This window comes from Mobula birostris, chromosome X (assembly GCF_030028105.1).
Source record: "Mobula birostris isolate sMobBir1 chromosome X, sMobBir1.hap1, whole genome shotgun sequence".
In the NCBI taxonomy this organism is placed as follows: Eukaryota; Metazoa; Chordata; class Chondrichthyes; order Myliobatiformes; family Myliobatidae; genus Mobula; species Mobula birostris.
Genome location: NC_092402.1, coordinates 38,058,819 through 38,077,527, shown reverse-complemented (window position 1 = coordinate 38,077,527; position 18,709 = coordinate 38,058,819). Strand labels below are relative to the sequence as shown.

At 43.5% G+C, this 18,709-nt stretch overlaps 1 protein-coding gene across 1 annotated transcript in view; it reads left to right on the top strand.

Annotated features, from left to right (window-relative positions):
- The first annotated feature begins 4,523 nt into the window (after positions 1–4,523).
- The window catches only part of haus7 (HAUS augmin-like complex, subunit 7), a 39,319-nt gene continuing 25,133 nt past the window's right edge, over positions 4,524–18,709 (top strand). The window contains exons 1-4 of the mRNA XM_072249209.1: positions 4,524–4,619; positions 10,613–10,728; positions 11,987–12,069; positions 13,365–13,426. Of these exons, the coding sequence (XP_072105310.1) occupies positions 4,563–4,619; positions 10,613–10,728; positions 11,987–12,069; positions 13,365–13,426 (318 nt within the window). The 5' untranslated portion in view covers positions 4,524–4,562. The remainder of the gene's footprint in view (positions 4,620–10,612; positions 10,729–11,986; positions 12,070–13,364; positions 13,427–18,709) is intronic.

The window sequence follows — 18,709 nt, the reverse complement described above, 5'->3', positions numbered from 1 at the left end:
TGGACTGTTTGCCCCACTTCCATCACAGAGTAGGCTACATAGCATTCATACCAGGACCACCAGACTCAAAAACAGTTACTTTCGCCAAGCCTTAAGGCTGATTAATGCCTCCATCCACCACCACCGCTACCACCACTATTTTATCATTTCCTGTTAGAGTCACCCAGCCATCCCATCCTGCAAAAACTCATTTCAGGGAGGTAGCACCATCAATTTGCGGGAGACTTCCGGGAGAGGTGGGATGTCTGCAATAGAGTAGCTTCTTAGCAGCTGGCCATCTAGTTTAAATAACGTTAGCTATGCTAATGAATGAATGACACCTGTTAAACTCACCTCAACATGTCTTTTACAGCCTTAACCCACCATGGGCTATAGAAAAGTCACTGTTGCAAACAGTGCAGCAAGTGACACTGTCATTATTTTGACCCTTATTAGGCAGGGGAACGTTACACTTTAGTGTAGTCTGGCGTGACGTACGTTTTATATTTTCTTTTTTTGGAACACTCTGCCATGGCGCGCTCTCGCTCGTTCTCGCTCTCTCTCTCTGTTGTGGTCGCTCGCGCGCTCTCAAGCGCTCTCACTTGCTTTCTCTCGCACTCGCTCTCTCTCGCTTTCTCTCTCGCGCGCACTCTCTCTCGTGGTCGCTCTCGCGCTCTCTCTTGCTCTCTCTCTCTCGCTCGCTCTCAAAAAAATTGATTTCCGTGATATTGTATAGAATTTGCGGGCATCAGGGAGCCACTATTCATATGCGGGAGACTCCCAGAAGTTCTGGGAGAGGTGGGATGTCTGGTCACCTTATGTACAGATATTCCTGTGCCTAGTCTCACTTTATGGACATACAAACTATGTATATAAGCTATCTTATATATTATATTTATTTATTTATTATTGTGTTCTTTATCTTATTGAGTTTTTTTTGTGCTGTAGTGGATCTGGAATAACAATTACTTCATTCTCTTTTACACTTGTGTATTGGAAATGACATGAATCAATCTTGAATGTTGAATCTTGAAATCTGCAGTATCTCTTGTGTATATGTATGCAAAGGTGCAATGGAAAACTTTGTTAGTGACTCTAATGCTATGTGCCTGTGCACATTACAGGCACGTAACATTAGAGCAAGGATTCCCAAGCTGGGTGTCATGGTCCAGTCCGTGAAATCCGCATTACAGTTCATCAATCCTTATTCCGGGTTTTCCTGTTTTCCCTTGTTCCATTGGGTGCCTTAATTGAGGCACCTGATTTTCGTTTTGAGCTGTCACATAAATACCTCTGCAAATCAAGGATTCCCTGCTGGACTGTTCCCTTCCCCTCCCCATTTGAATCCCTGACAGTTTACCTCGGCAGTCATCCTGGCCCCGCGTCCAAGGAAGGGTCCCGGCCCCGCGTCCAAGAAAGGGTCCCGGCCCTGCGCTGCAAGAAGGAGTCCCAGCTCCGTACCCAAGGGACTAACTGAGCTGAGTCCAAGAACTGAGCCTAGCCTAGTCCAAGAGCCCAGCCCTGTGCTGGAGTTCCCTCGTTCTGTGCTAGAGTCCCTAGTCCAAGCCACATCCAGGAACCTCGTCTAGTCCAAGCCACGGCTTTGTGTTCTTGTCTTGTCCATGTGCCTCATCCTGTGCAGGAGTTCCACGTCCAGTCCTGTAGCCATATCTTGTCCTCACCTAGCTCCGGGGTCTGAGCCCGAGTCAAGACCTGGGTTCCGGATCCCTGTCCAGTCTCTGGCTCAGAGTCCTAGCCCAGGCTCCTAGTTCCAAGTTCCTTGTCCTGGTCCTGCTTTCCTAGTCTTAGTCCTAGCCCAGGCCTGGTGTCCTTGTCTCATCCAGGGCCTGTATCCATGTCCAGCGTCGTTTCTTCCTGACTCCCCTTGCTTTCTTGATAAACCTTGTCCTGTTTCTCGTACCTCAGTGTCTGTGTCTTGTATTTGGGTCCGCTCCCAATGCCCCCTTATGACAGAACAGCCCAGTCATACATGGACCAAGCAACACAGACACTGTTGTTTAACTCTCGCCATCCTGAGTTCCCTCCTGTTGAATACACCCCCCCCCCCACCTGCCTGGGTCGTCCTTAGTCCTGGAGCGCCTGTTCAGTCGCCAGGAGGCTCCCATAGGGTGGGGGTGGGGTGGGGATACTGTCATGGTCTGGTCCATGAAATCCGCATTCCAGTTCATCGATCCTTATTCCAGATTTTCCTATTTTCCCTTGTTCCATTGGGTGCCTTAATTGAGGCACCTGATTCTTGTTTTGGGCTGGCACATAAATACCACTGCAAACGAAGGATTCCCTGCTGGACTGTTCCCTTCCTCTACCCATCTGAATCTTTGACAGTTACCTTGGCAAGTATCCTTGGCAGTCATCCTGGCCCTGCGCTCCAAGAAGGAGTCCTGGCTCCGTACCCAAGGGCCTAACTGAGCTAAGCCTAGCCTAGTCCAAGAGCCAAGTTCTGGCCTGGAGTTTCCTCCCCCAAGCCATGTCCAAGAAGCTCGTCTAGTCCAAGCCACGTCTAAGAACCTGTCCATGTGTCTCATCCTGTGCAGGAGTTCCACATCTAGTCCTGTAGCCTAGCCATGTCCAGTCCTGTAGCCACGTGTTGTCCTTGCCTAGATCCGGGGTCCGAGCCCGAGTCAAGACCCAGGTTCTGGGTCCCTGTCCAGTCTCTGGCTCGGAGTCCTAGTCCAGGCTCCTAGTTCCAAGTTCCTTGTCCTGGTCCAGCTTTCCTCGTCTTAGTCCTAGCCCAGGCCCAGTGTCCCTGTTTCGTCCAGGGCCTGTGTCCATGTCCAGCATCATTTCTTCCTGACTCCCCTTACTTTCTTGATAAACCTTGTCCTGTTCCTAGTACTTCAGTGTCTGTGTCTTGCACTTGGGTCTGCTCCCAACACCACCTTATGACACTGTATTCCTAATGATATTGGTCTACTTCATAAAGGTTAGGAACCCCTGCGTTAGAGACACAATATTCATATAAGTTGTACAAGAAAGAACACAATTGGAACCAAACATGTTCCATTGTGGTCTAAAGAGTTCATATTGTTATATAATATTATTCTTCTCCCTTCCTGTGTAGCTAAACCACACTCCCTAGCAGAACCTGAATTCAATTGCACAAAAGATTCTGCGGATGCTGGGAAGCCAGAGGAACAGACACAAAATGCTGGAGGAACTCAGCAGGTAAGGCAACATCCATGGAAATGAATAAACAGTCAATGTTTTGGGCCGAGACTCTCCTTCAGAACTGGAAAGGAAGGAGGAAGATACTGGAATAAAAAGGTGGGGGGAGAGAAAGGAGAACTAGCTAGGAGGTGATAGGTGAAACCAGGTGGATGGGAAAGGTAAAGGACTGGAGAAGAAGGAATCTGATAGGAGAGGAGAATGGACCATGGGAGAAAGGGAAGAAGGAGAGGCACCAGGGGGAGGTGATAGACAGGTGAGGAGAAGAGGTAAGAGGCCAGAGTGGGGAAAAATAATGGAAAGGGAAATCAATGTTCATGCCATCAGGTTGGAGGCTACCTAGACAGAATGTGAGGTGTTGCTCCACCTCTCTGAGAGAGGTCTCATTGTGTTAAAAGAGGAGGCCTTGGACCGACATGTTGGAACGGGAATGGGGATAGGAATTGAAATGGTTGGCCACTGGGAAATTTCACTTTTGGTAGATAGAGCGGAGGTGCTCGACAAAGTGGTCCATCAATTTTTGTCCGCTTTCATCAATGTCGAGGAGGCCACATTGGCAGCACCAGATACAATAGATGAACCCAAGAGCTCACAGGTGAAGTGTTGCCTCACCTGGAAGGACTGTTTGGGGCACTGAATGGAGGTAAGGGAGGAGGCAATTGGGCAGGTGTGTCATTTCTGTCGCCTGCAGGGGTGCCAGGAGGGAGATCAGTGAGAAGGGATGAACGGACAAGAGAATCACAGAGGGATTGATCCCTGTGGAAAGCAAAGAGTGGGGCGTGGGAGGAGGTAAAGATGAGTTTGGTGGTAGGATCCCGCTGAAGATGGCGGAAGTAGCGGAGAATGATGTACTGGATGCGGAATCTCATAGGGAGGGGAAACAAGTGGCACTCTGTCCCCGTTAAGGCGGCGGGAAGATGCCCGGGAAAAGGAGGAGATGTTGGTGAGGGCAGCGTCAAAGGTGGAGGAAGGGAAACCCCGTTCTTTGAGAAAGGAGGACATCTCTGATGTCCGGGAAAGGAAAACGTCATCCTGGGAACAGATGCGGCGGGGATGAAGGAACTGAGAAGAGGGAATAGCATTTTTACAGGAGACAGGGTGGGAAGAGATATAGTTAAAATCATTTTTAGTAATAGCCCTTTATAAGGTTGTTTTTGGTAAATGCGGTCTCTGGGATAATCCAATATCTCTTCATCAATTAATTTACAGACACTCGTCAAGTTTAAAATAAAGAGAGAACGCATGCGTGATCATATCCAAGACCACCCAGTTAAGGGCGAGAACAAATAATTGACAGATGGAAGAACCAATCACCTCTTAGAGCCTGTGAAGGACAGGCACACTAGCCAATGGGCGGATATGTTTGAAGGCGGCTGAATGTAATTGTGCGGCTCACGATGGCGGCAGGTTTGAGCGAGAAACAACTGGGATTACGGGTGTTGCAGAGACTGATGGTGAGGGCAAAGGAACGTAGGAAGCATTGGCATTAATGTGGGAGGCAGCCCGTGGCAGGGTCGCTGTTACTGTGGAAGAGTTGCAGCCCCCGGAGGCAGGATTGGGCCCAGAGCCTGCCGGTCCCAGGAACTCGAGGGGTACAGGCGGCAGTTCAGTGCGTAGGGAGCAAAGGAGCATAACATAAAATCAGAGCAGGAGTCGATCACTCGGCCTGTCCAGCCTGCCGCGCTAGTCATACCCCAAACAATTGGGCGCCACGGTATCGTAGCGGTTTGCGCGACGCTATGGGACGTCGGAGTTAATTTCCGGCGTCGTCTGTAAGCAAGTTTATTACGCTCCCCCGCCCCCCGTCAAATGTGCGGGTTCCCCTCGGGTGCTCTGGTCTCTTTCCACGGTCCAAAGACGTACCGGTTAGTAGGTTAATTGGTCATTGTAAATTGTCCCGTGATTAGGTTACCGACAAATCGATGGGTTGCTGAATTAACAGATGTCAGATAGATTTGCCTTTGCTGGAGGATAAACAGGGTCTTGTGGGTGGTGAGAGTGTCTGGTCATTTATGGCAGCCGTCTTTTTCCTTTTTGCCCATCTTTAAAGACCCAGTTCATAACCTGGCGGGCTCATGGATATTTATCCCCTGGTTTAATGTTGAGTTACGGAAGAGGTTGACAGGTTGGTTGAACAAGTTACGACAAACAGGGTTGCTCATACTGCAGAGGCAACACACACACACGCAAAATGCTGGAGGAACTCAGCAGGTCAGGCCACATCTATAGAAATGAATAAACAGTCGACGTTTCGGGCCAAGACCTTGATCAGGACTCTTGTGTTCCGTATTGCAGAGTTTGGAATCAAAGCATTCAAGGAGACCTGATCTGTTGATGGAAGTGTGTTATAATCTATATGTTCTGGAGAGTGTGGGAATAGTGGTACAGTTTTGTTGGGTATTAGCACATGTGGGCGTCTTGAGTAATGAATGGGCTGATGTTATAGCAAAACAGACACTTACTAAGTTGGAGGTAGATATATTAGTTAATATGGGAAAGTATGAAGCTAAATCCTTTATTAGGTTGGCTGGGGTTGGGAAATGGCAGAAATTCTGGGATAGGAGTGGGACAGGGACATAGTATTACAAGTTGTTTCCATCAGTTCAGCAGGGCTCCTTTTGGGAAGGAAGATGTGTGCTTGGTGAGACTAATGTTTGGACATTTGAATTTGCACTCCACTTTGGCATTTGTTGGTAAGCATAGTAAGAATGAGTGGTGTGATTTTTGGTTGAGCATGTGATCATAGTGTACCACAGATATTCATTGGAACTGGGGAAGCTGTTGAGGGAATTGTTGGGTAGATCTTGGGGTGTCTACTTTTCTGGCACCTGAAGCAGGGATGGTTAAGTTGCATTTGAGCCTGGTGAACTTTTTAATTAAAATAGGTTGGGAGGTAGGATCTGATCCCCTCCATAGCTCCCTTCATACTCCATTACAATAAGTGGCAGTAATGCACCTTCCTGATAGGTGCAAGTCGCCATTAGCACAAAGGAAGAAAAATGTGGGTTGCTGGGCAGTGTGGCTCAAAGGGCCGATAGTGCTTGTTCACATTGTAATTCTAAATAATTTTTTTAAAATCCCTTTACCAGTTTTACATTGCCCTGAATGTCCCCGTTTTCAATAAAAATATTTACCTTCCCCTGAAATACTTCTTATGATCAAGCCAAAACAACTCTGGGGTTTAGAAATTCGAGACGCAGCGTGGAATAAGCCCTTCTGGCCCTTAGAGCCACACTGCCGAGCACTCCCCCAATTTAGCTCGAGCTTAATAATGGGACAATTTACAATGAACCTAATAACTGCTACATCTTTGGACTGTGAGAGGAAATCAGAGGACCCGGAGAAAATCCACACATTCCTCGGGGAGGACGTATAGACTGCCTACTGTGATGTCAGAATTGAACTCCGAACTTTGACGCCTCAAGCTGAAATAATAACGTGCTAACTGCTACGCGACTGTGGCACTGAAATACAGAGATGCTGCACCTATGCACCTTAATATTATGTGATCGTAGCCTTGTGACGATGTCTTGTTTGAGACTTCCCCCACTGGTGGAAACTTCTCAGCAACTACCCTGTCATGTCTCCTGGTAATCTAATAATGGTTTTATGTACTGTAGGTAGCTCATCAGAGAGGGTTTGAAGGTGCTGTGTAAAGTGCAGTGTTAAATTATGACATTAGTGGAACATAATCTGGTGGAGTTTCATGACGCAGTTTATTTGGGTGTGGTCTGCTAAATCCTAAATTAATGGAGTATAGCCAGGAGTCAAATCTGAATTAGTGGAGGATGTTCATTCAATGCAAGTTCATCATCAAAAGGGGAAGAAATATAATAGTACTTATGAAAAGCTGTACAGAAAAGTCATAGAAACAGTTCAGTCTTAAGGTGAGTGAAGTTATCCATGCTGGTTCCTGGTGGTTGTAGAGTACTAACTGTTCCTGAACCTGGTGTTATGAGACCTAAGCCTTCTGTACCTCCTGTTCGATGGTAGTAATGAGAATAGAGCATAGCCTGGATGATGGGGGTCTTTAATGATGGATGCTGCTTTCGTATGGGAATGCTCCATGTAAGTGTACTTGATAATGGGAGGGCTTTGCCTGTGATAGACTGGACTGCATCCTCCACTTTCTTTAGCCTTTTCCATTCCTGGTCATTGATATTTCCATATCAGGCTGCAATGCAACCAGTTAGGATACTCTCCACAGTGCAGCTATAGAAATTAAAAAGTTAAATCTGTGCAAACTTCTAAGAAAGTAGAAGTGCTATTGTGCCTAATTTGCAATGACATGTATGTGCTGGTCCCAAGACAGATCCTCTGTTTGTGAAGGCCAAGTAATTTAAAGCTACTGACCACCTCCACCTCCATTTCTCTAATGAGGATTGGCTTATGGGCCTCCAGCATCTTCCTCCTTCAGTTGGTACTTTATCCTCAAATTCATGTAGTCTTAAGTACCGAATTAGTGGTGTGTTAATCGGTCTCAAATCCTGAATTGGTGTAATCTGGTCTCCTGCCTCAATGGAGTGTATTCCGTTGATGGCAGTGGAGGGTTAATAAGGTTACTAAAGTCGATGCTGTTGAATTTTTATTTGTTAACTTTGTACTTTTCCACTGAGATCTTAGCATGTTCCTCTATGTGAATGTGATAAGTGTGTCCATCTGGGCCAGAATGTTCGACAAGCATGGGCTTTTATGTTGCTGACTATATCACCTCTTGATAACATATTGTATGGACAGTCATGTTTACAATAGAATTGCCATGTCACGTGCTGAATTAATGGAGTGAACTCTGGTACACTCTGGTGTGAATGTCAGGTGCTTGGTAGTGAAAATAATTTATTGATTTACTTTGCGATATTACTTATTAATTTACTTTTCATATTTGCATAACAAAAAGTTAGCTTATCCATAAATCACTGTGTGGTACAGAAGCTGCACTGCAGCTGACAGGAGGGCTCTACAGCGCATAGTTAATGCTGCCCAATGCATCACCAGCCTACCTGCCATCAAGGACGTGCATGCAGAAAGGTGCCAGCAATATCATGAAGGATCCCACCCACCCTGCTCATGGACTGTTTGCCCCACTCCCATCAGGGAAGAGGCTATGCGTGGATGCTGTCAGGACCACGAGACTCAAAAACAGTTATTTCCCCCAAGCTATCACACTGATCAACACCTCCACCCACTAACCCACCCCCGCCATCACTACTTTATAATTTCCTGTCAGAATCACCATATATACAGATACTCCTGTATGTAGAGTCACTTTATGTACAATACATGCAATCAGTTTATGTATATAAGCTAATCTTTTAAGTATTTATATTTATTCTGCTCTTTATGTTTATTGTGTTTTTTTTAATGCTGCATCGGATCCAGAGTAACAATCATTTTATTCTCCTTTACACTTGTGTACTAATGAATGACAATAAATAATCTTGAATGTTGATCTTGAAATTGAATATTCTGAAGTACTGAATGGTATTTCAATGATCAGCTACCTCCCTTTCAACCATTCGGTCCATTCAGCCGAACCCTAATCACTACAACACCATGAATACTTTGATTACTTTGCACTGAAAGGTATTTTTTGTTCTAATTGTGGCCTTTCATGTAAATATTGTATATAATTTATGTTTTTTTTCTTGTGAATGTTGCTTATGTGCTACTATATGTCGCAGCTTATGTCACTGCTGCAGCAAGTGAGTTTTTCATTGCACCTGCACATACATAGATTTGGTGCACTTTTTAAGACCATAAGGCATAGGAGCATAGTTAGGCCGTTCTGCCCATTGAGTCTGCTCCACCGTTACATCAGGGCTGATTAATTATCCCTCTCAACCCTATTCTCCTTTCTCCCCTTAACCTTTGATGTCCTGATTAATCAAGAAACTATCGACCTCCGCTTTAAGTATACCCAGTGACTAAGTCTCCACGACTGACTGTGGCAATGAATTCCAATTCACCACCCTCTGGCTAAAGAAATTCCTCCTCATTCTGTTCTAAAGGGATGTCCTTGTATTCAGAGGCTGTGCCCTCTGGTCTTAGACTTCCTCACGATTGGAAACATCCCCTCCACCTCCACTCTATCGGTTTCAATTAGATTTTTGTAAGCTCCAGCGTATACAGACCCAGAGCCATCAAATGCTCCTCATATGTTAACCCTTTCATTCACGTGAACCTCTTCTGGACCCTCTCCAATGCTAGCATTTCCTTTCTTAGATAAGGGGCCCAAAACTGCTCACGATATTCCAAATGCAGTCTGACCAATACCTTATAAAGCTTCAGCATTACATCCTTGCTTTTATATTCTTCTTGAAATGAATGCTAACATCGCATTTCCCTTCCTTTCCACCAACTCAACCTGCAAGTTAACCTTTAGGAAATCCTGTACTAGAGCTCCCAAGTTTGTTTAAACCTCTGACTTCTGAATTTGCAAAATAGTCTATGTCATTATTCTATCAAGGTGCATGGCCAAGGTCGTGAGTTCGAGCCCTAGCCGAGGCAGAGTGTTGTGTCCTTGAGCAAGGCACTTAATCACACATTGCTCTGCGACGACACTGGTGCCAAGCTGTATGGGTCCTAATGCCTTTCCCTTGGACAACATTGGTGTCATGGAGAGGGGAGACTTGCAGCATGGGCAACTGCTGGTCTTCCATACAACTTCGCCCAGGCCTGCGCCCTGGAGAGTGAAGACTTTCCAGGCGCAGATCCATAGTCTCGCAAGACTAATGGATGCCTTTACAAGGTGCATGACCATACAGTTCCCTACACTCTATTCCATCCACCACTTATTTGTCCATTCTCCCAATTTGTCCAAGTCCTTCTGCAGACTCCCTACTTCCCTAATACTGCCTGTCCTTCCACCTATGTTGAATCGTCTGCAAACTTGGCCACCAAGCCATCAATTCTGTCATCCAAATCATTGACATATAATGTGACAAAAGTCCCAACACTGACCACTGTGGCACACCAGTAGTCACTGGCAGCCAACCAGAGTAGGCCCCTTTATTCCCACTCTTTGCCTCCTGCTAGTCAATCAATCTTCTAACTACCCTAGTATCTTTCCTGTATTGCCATGGGCTCTTGTCTTGTTAAACAGCCTCATGTGTGGCACCTTTTCAAAGGTGTTCTGAAAATCCAAATGAACAATATCCACTGACTCTATATAAAACAATAACAAACTAAATGTGAAGTGTAAAATAGATGTATAGTTTATCATCATTAATTTTCACTTTAACTAAAATGGACTTCCTATGAATTAATGAAATAACATAGAAATGTATTATTTTTGGATATTTTATGTGTTGAAAGGACTTTCAGACTTCCATTGTTTAACAATATCATCAAGTTTAATTCCCCTCCATAGATGATGCATGATTTGCTGAGTACCTCCAGTATTTTAAGTTCTCCTTGTCCTTTCCTGATGTTTGTGATATTCTTTTAGGATGTGAAGTGCCCATTTGTGGAAGAAATCCAAGAGGATGATTCAGATACAGTTATTCAGTTACTATGCACGCCGGGAGAGGACAGACTCCAGATCTTAGAATGGTTATGCATCAGGTACTCAATGTTCATACTTCAGTGTTCTTGCAATTTATGAAATGTTTGCTAATATTTTGTATTTTAAAAGATTGAAGGAGTTGCGAAGGGGGTCAGAGGTGAACCCTGTGTTATAATGTGACAAAATGTGAAACATACTAAATTGTACAACTCAAGTGCTGATGTTGAAAGAAATCTCGGTGTCCTTTTATGAGTCACTGAAAGTTAATGTGCAGGTGCAGTAAACAGGATTATTACAACAGGGTTTCAATGTAAAAGATATTTTAATGAAATTATAAAAGCTCCTGGGTAGACTAGAATATAGCGTATATGTCCAGTGTTTATATCTAAGGAAGGATGTATTTTCGATAGGTTCACCAAACTCGTTGCTAATATTGGAGATTATCCTAAGAAGTAAGTAGACTAGAGCTTAGAAGAATGAGAGGCGGTGTAATTGGAATATTAAATCAAACAGTAAGAATAAATAGAGCATTTTCAACTTAAATTGCTGTGGCTTGTCACGTGCAATACAAATTGTGCTGGGATCCCAACTGTTCACAATAATATCAGTCATTTAGATGAGGGGACTTAACAGGGCATGTAGACTGGTCACCTACCGCAAAAATAAAAGGTAAGTCATTGAAAACTTGAGTTGTAAAGAAATTTATTCAACCAGCGAGCAGTGAGTTTTTTTAATCCTTCACCCAAGAGAGTTGTGCAGGATTGCTTGGCATACTTGAAGCAGAGGTCAATATATATTTGGATGTTAAGGGAATAAAGAATATGATTTAGTACAGGAAGGTGGCGCAGGTGCAAGGGGCTGAATAACTTAATCCTGCATCAATTTCTTACATTGTTGTGTTAGATCTCATTATTAATTCCTTGTTAAAGTATTCCAGTATTTTCCCACCTGGCCTACAGTTTCCTGCTTTCTCTCTCCTTTCTTGATAGAGGGTGCAGGTGTGATATATTTGTGGTTTTCCAGTCACTTGGGATCTTTCCAAAATCAATGTAGAACAAAAGCTGTTGGTGTTTGCATCCTGTTTCATATGCAAATTGTTGGGAACTTTAACCTCACATTATTGCACTAAGGCAGTTTGTAACCAAGAGGCCTGCAGGGACAGAGTCTTTACAAACTTGATGTACTACTGACTTATAACTTTTAATGAGGTATTGATTTGCTTTGCTGTTAATGTTTTCTGCAATTTAAATATCCGATATCACTATGCTAGTCTCTCAGGAAAGTAAAATAATCAAATAATTTGTGTTTGTTTTATAGCTTTGATCCACGACTCAAAAGAAAATTTGAAGAGCTACATTATCAATCCATGCAGGACCATGGAACAGAACTTGTAATAAAACGTAGGAAGTTTTCCTAATTTTCCTGACTGTTATCGTGGAGTAGAACTTTATAGTCCATAGCATTAGAGTTTCAATGTTTTTCATTTTTCAGTTCTCTGAACATTATCTATTTAATATTTTGAATATTCTCAGAATGGCTTTTTTGAAGACAATTGTTAGAGTTCTGATTTTTATTTGGACACTTCCTGCAAAATGAGTGTAGTGAGAAATTAAGAGATGCAAGATTCAATAGATATGCATGTCTGGAATAATGGGTATAGGCCATATGGCTTCACAAATCTTCTTGCTCTTCAGAATGGCTGGTTCATTATGGCCAAGACTATGCTCAAGTTTGCTTTGCTCTTTGGATTCCTAGCTCCTGATTCCTTAATGTTCAAAAATCTCACCTTTGAATATGCTCAATTACTGCATCACCACTCTTCCAGGTAGAAAGTTCCAACATTTCTACCTATCAAGCATGAGTGTGGGTACGTTATATTCTGTCTTTTCATTATTATGGTAAATTGAAAATAGCTGTGCTCCTCAGCACTAATCCCTGTGGCAGCCCACTGGTTAGAAATTGGCAACTTAAAAACAACTATGTTATTTCTGTTTCATTTTTGGTCCTTTAACCAATCCTGCAATCATGGTAAAGTATTACCCCCAATGCTATGAGCCATTTTTCCAATAACAACCTATTGTGCTTACCCCAACTTTCAAAAAGCAGATATTTTACACAATTCTGATATACCCTTATGTCCAGCTAGTTACATTAGTAAAATACTGTTAGATTTTTAAACATGGTTCTCTTTTTAATGGCCTTGCTGTCACTGTTTATTGTGATATTCTAAGTGCCATGTTAACTTATCCTTAGTGATGGATTCCGGTGTTTTGTCAATGACATGTCATACTGTCAGACTAATTACCAACATCTTTTCTCCATTTAAATAATGTGTCACATCTGCTACCCTTCAATTTACTGTGTCTGAGGAATTTAGACACAGAATCTGAGGAATTTAGGGAGACAATGATTAATGGAAACATTATTTCTGGAGCCATCTCTTTTAGAACCCTACAGTGTAGCCTACCAAGTCTCGAGAAATTGTTCAATTTGGGTACCTTCTCATTTCTCAAGTACAAGCTCTTCAGTGATATTACTTTGAAGATGCCTTGGTTCCCCTCAAAATCTACCACGTTCAGTATATTTCTAGATTGATAAGAATTCTAAGCAGACCTTCGTTTAAGTTTGTGTGATAAGGATATACTCATGATATAAAATTGATCTACTAAACACTTAACATACCTCTATTTCACAGAAATGACCTGGCTTGGGGATAGCTTGGGAGTGTGCAATGCAGAGGACTTTCATCTCTTTAGGGTAATACACTCTTGTTTTTTTTAAACTTTGATAAAACTCACTTATATGAATTTCAAATTCTCTCTACTCATGAAGTTCTCACTTTGTTCTTTCTATTGATGTATAATTTAATAGCCAGTCTATGAGTTATCCCTTGTGTACATTTGCATTCCTGGTCTGGTTTTGAAATTTTGGGAATTTTTTTACTATACAACTTGCTTTTTAAGGTTAGGCTCCAAAGTCTTTCATGTGTGACTTATATTCTCTTACCGCAGCACAGACTATTGAGTCTTTACCGACCCTTAGAGTAAATTTATTATCTAAGTATTATATGTCACCATATACTACACTCAGATTCATTTTCTTGCAGGCATTCAGCTTGTACCAGAGAGTGAGGAGATAATCGATCAGAGTTACAGGGAAGTAGTCACCCGAAGTTGCAGGAGGCAAGTAGCTGGGTGACTGTCAGGAGAAATGGAAATGTGAATAGGCAGTTCGTGCAGAGCACCCCTGTGGCCGTTCCCCTCAATAATAAGTAGACCATTTTGGATATTGTTGTGGGGATGACCTTCTGAAACCGGGTTACTGGCACTGAGCATAAGTCCAAGGTGTAGAAGGGAAAGAGGGAGAAGAGGGGAACAAGTGGTAGTGATGGGGGACTCGATAATCAGGGGAACAGACAGGAGATTCTGTAGATGTGAGCGGGACACCCAGATGGTATGTTGCCTCCCAGATGCCAGGGTCAGGGATATCTTGGATCACATCCACAAAATTTTGGAGAGGGAGGGAGAGAAGCTCGATGTCTTGGTACATATTGGTACCAATGACAGATGAAGGAAAAGTAAAGAGGTCTTGAAAAGAGCATTTAGAGAGCTAGGTAGAAAGCTGAGAAGCAGGACCTCGTGGGTAGTAATTTCTGGATTGCTGCCTGTGCCAGGTGCCAGTGAGGGTACAAACAGGATGATTTGGCAAATTAATGGGTGGCTGAGAAGCTGGTGCAGGAGCAGGGCTTCCGGTTCTTGGATCATTGGGATCTCTTATGGGGGAGGTATAACCTGTTCAAAAGTGATGGGTTACACCTGAACCCAAGGGGAACCAATATTCTCATGGGCAGGTTTATAGAGCTGTCGGGGTGGGTTTAAACTAATTTTGCAGGGAGGTGGGAACCGGAATGAAGGGACTCAGGATAGGATGGTTGGTAAAAAAAAAAAAAAGCAAAAATAGCATGCAGTCAGTCTGTCAGAAAGGGCAGACAGATGATAGGACAAAGTTGCAGACAGCAGGGTGAGTATCAGTGCATTAGGGATGCAGAATCAAAAAGGGTAGCAAATGCAGTGTTATATCTCAATGCACTGAGTATAAGAAATAAGGTGGATGATCTTATTGCACTTTTACAGATTGTTGGGTATGACATGGCCATCCCTGAATCGTGGCTGAAGGATGGTTGTTGTTGGGAGCTGAATGTCCAAGGTTACACGTTGTATCGGAGGGAGAGGATGGTCAGCAGAGGGGGTGGCGTGGCTCTGCTGGTAAAGAATGGCATCAAATCATTACAAAGATGTGACATAGGATTGGAAGGTGTTGAGTCCTTGGGGGTTAAGTTAAGAAACTGCAAGGGTAAAAGGACCCTGATGGCAGTTATATACAGGCCTTGCAACAGTAGATGGGATGTGTCCACAGATTGCAACAGGAAATAGAAAAGGCATGCCAAAAGGGCAATGTTATAAAATCAGGTTGGAAATGGATCCCAAGAGAGTGAGTTTATTAAATGCCTACAAGATGGCTTTTTAGAGCAGTTTGTCATTGAGCCTGCTAGGGGATCAGCAGTACTGGATTGGGTGTTATGTAATGAATTGGAGGTGATCAAGGAGCTTAAGGTAGAAGAACCCTTAGGAGGCAGTGATCACAATATGATTGAGTCCAACTTGAAATTTAATAGGGAGAAAGTAAAGTCTGATGTAGCAGTATTTCAGTGGAGTAATGAACATTACAGTTGTATGAGAGAGGAGTTGGCCAAAGTAAATTGGAAGGAGCTGCTGGCAGGGATGATAGCAGAGCAGCAATGACATGAGTTTCTGGGAAAAATGAGGAAAGTGCAGGATAGATGTATTCCAAAAACAAAGAAATACTCATATGGCAAAAATTGTACAACCATGGCTGACAAGGGATGTCAATGCTTATGTAAAAGCAAAAGAAGGCATACAACAAAGCAAAAACTAGTGGGAAGACAGAGGATTTAGGAAGCTTTTAAAACCCTACAGAGAGCAGCTAAAAGAATCGTTAGGAGGGAAAAGATAAAATATGAAAGCAAGCTATGAAACAAAATGTAAAAAATAAAAGGGAGATGAGGGAATATCGGACTGCTAGAAAATGAGACCGGAGAAATAACGGAGAACAAGGAGATTGCAGGTGAACTAAGTGAGTATTTTGCATCAGTCTTCATTGTGGAAGATACTAGCAATGTGTCAAATATTGAGCATGAAGAAAGCTCACCTCTGTCCCAGGATACTGACGGACTTTTACCGCTGTACCATTGAGAGCGTACTCACCAACTGCATCTCAGTGTGGTATAGCAATTGTCCTGTATCGGACTGCAAAGCACTCCAGCGTGTGGTGAAGACTGCCCAGCGGATTATCGGCACCCAGTTGCCCACCATTGAGAACATCTACCATAAACGCTGCCTGGGCAGGGCGAAAAGCATTATCAAGGATGCATCTCACCCTAACCATGGACTTTTTACTCTCCTCCCATCCGGTAGGCGCTACAGGAGCCTCCGCTCCCGCACTAGAAGGCACAGGAAGAGCTTCTTCCCTGAGGCTGTGACACTGCTGAACCTCTCATCACAGCGCTAAGCAGTATTGCATCCGTATTATACTGTCTCAGTACTTTTATATCTGTGTGCTGTAGCACTTTTTATTCGCAGTTATTTTGTAAATAACACTATTCTTTGCATTTCTGGTCAGATGCTAAATGCATTTCATTGGCTTTGTATCTGTACTCGGCACAATGACAATAAAGTTGAATCTAATCTAATATTGAAGGGTGTGAGGGAAGAGGAGTGAGTACAGTTATTATTACGGGGAGAAGGTGCTCAAAAAGCTGAAAGGCCTGAGGGTACATAAATCACCCGAACCAGATGAATTGCACCCTAGGATTCTGAAAGAAGCAGCGGTAGAGATTGCGGAGGCATTAGTAATGATCTTTTAAAAGCCATTGAACTCTGGCATGGTCCCAGAAGACTGGAAAATTGCAAATGTCTCTCCATTCTTTAAGAAAGGAGGAAGGCAGCAGAAAGGAAACTATAGACTGGTTATCCTGACCTCAGTGGTTGGGAAGGTGTTGGAGTGAATTGTTAAGGGTGAGGTTATGGAGTGGAGTACTTGGTGACACAGGACAAGGTAGGACAAAGTCAGAATGGTTTCCTTAAAGAAAGACCTTGCCTGACTAACCTGTTAGAATTCTTTAAGGAGATTACAAGTAGTATAGATAAAGGGGATGTAGTGGATGTTGTATATTTGAACTTTCTGAAAGCATTTGATAAGGTGCCACACGTAAGGCTGTTTATCAAGTTAGGAGCCCATGGCATTACAGGAAATTTACTAGCATGCTTAGAGCACTGGCTGATTTGTAGGAGGCAGTGAGTGGGAATAAAAGGATCCTTTTTTGGTCGGCTGCCGGTGACTAGTGGTGCTCCACAGTAGTTGGTGTTGGGACCGCTTCTTCTAATGCTGTATACCAATGATTTAGATAATAGAATAGGTGGCTTTGCTGCCGAGTTTCCAGATGGTATGGTGGAGATTAGTGTTGAGGAAACAGGTAGGCTGCAGAAGGACTTAGAGAAGGGCAAGAAAGTGGCAAATGCAATACAGTGTTGGAAAATGCATGATCATGTATTTTGGTAGTAGAAATAAATGTGCAGACTATTTTCTAAACGTGGAGAAAATCCAAAAATCTGAGATGCAAAGGGACTTTGGAGTCTGTGTAGGGAACGCCCTAAAGGTTGGTGGTGAGGAAGGCAAATGCAATGATAGCATTCATTTCAAGGTATCTAGAATACAAGAGCAAGGATGTGATGCTGAGGCTTTATAAGGTACTGCTGAGGCCTCACCTTGAGTATTGCGAACAGTTTTGGGCTCCTTATCTAAGCAAAGATGTGCTGGCATTGGAGAGGGTTCAGAGGAGATTCACAAGGAAGATTCCGGGAAGGTCTATTATACAAGGAATGTTCGATAGCTCTGGGTCTGTACTCGCAGGAATTTAGAATAATGAGGGGGAATCTCATTGAAACCTTGCGAATATTGAAAGGCTTAGACAGAGTAGATGTGGAAAGGATGTATCCAATGGTGGCGGGGGGGGGGGGGGCGGTGTGCTCAGGACAACAGAGCACAACCTCAGGATAGAGGGGCATCCATTTAAAACTGAGATGTGAGAAATTTCTTTAGCCAAAGGGTGGTGAATTTTATGGAATTCATTACCACAGGCATCTGTGGAGGCCAGGTCATTGGGCATATTTAAGGCAGAGCTCGAAAGGTTCTTGATTGGACACAGCATCAAAGGCTATAGGGAGAAGGCTGGGGAGTGGGGCTGAGGAGGGGGAGAAAGGGATCAGCCATCGTGGAATGGTGGAGCAGACTCGATGGGCCAAATGGCCTAATTCTGCTTCTATGTCTTATGGTCTTATTAACAAAGAAATGCGATAGAATCAATGAAAAACTACACACAAGCAAAGACTGACAAATAACCAATGTGCAAAAGAAGATAAACTATGCAAGTAGAAAAAATACTTGTAATAATAAATAAATAAATAATACTGGCCAAGATGGCACTGGTGAACCACAGTGCCATGTTGCAAGCTGCTTACAAAGCTTATAAATATACCTCTTCTGAATTGTACTCACTGAAATCTGCAGCCTTTAATTTTCCTTTAAACAACATACTTTTGAACTATCTTAATGAACTAGTGATTTCACAATCTTCTGAAAGACTTGGTGGACTTCACTGCTAAGCATGCAGGTACGGCACCTTTAAGCAAATGAAGGTTCATCACCATGGCCTGAGGGAGGAGGGGAGGACTTCAAGCCTGGGTGGAACACCAAACAATGAATGTTCCTCGACCAGGCATCTTGTCAGCAACTGTACAGTTGCTGAAGAACAAGATTGAGGACCTAAGGGCAAGATTGCTGTATTTGATGGAAATGAGGAGTTGCTGCATTTTCTGCTTCACAGAGACATGGCTCACTCTGAACATGCTGGATTCGGCGATTAGACCCGAGGATTTCTTGCTACAAAGAGGATGGACTGAA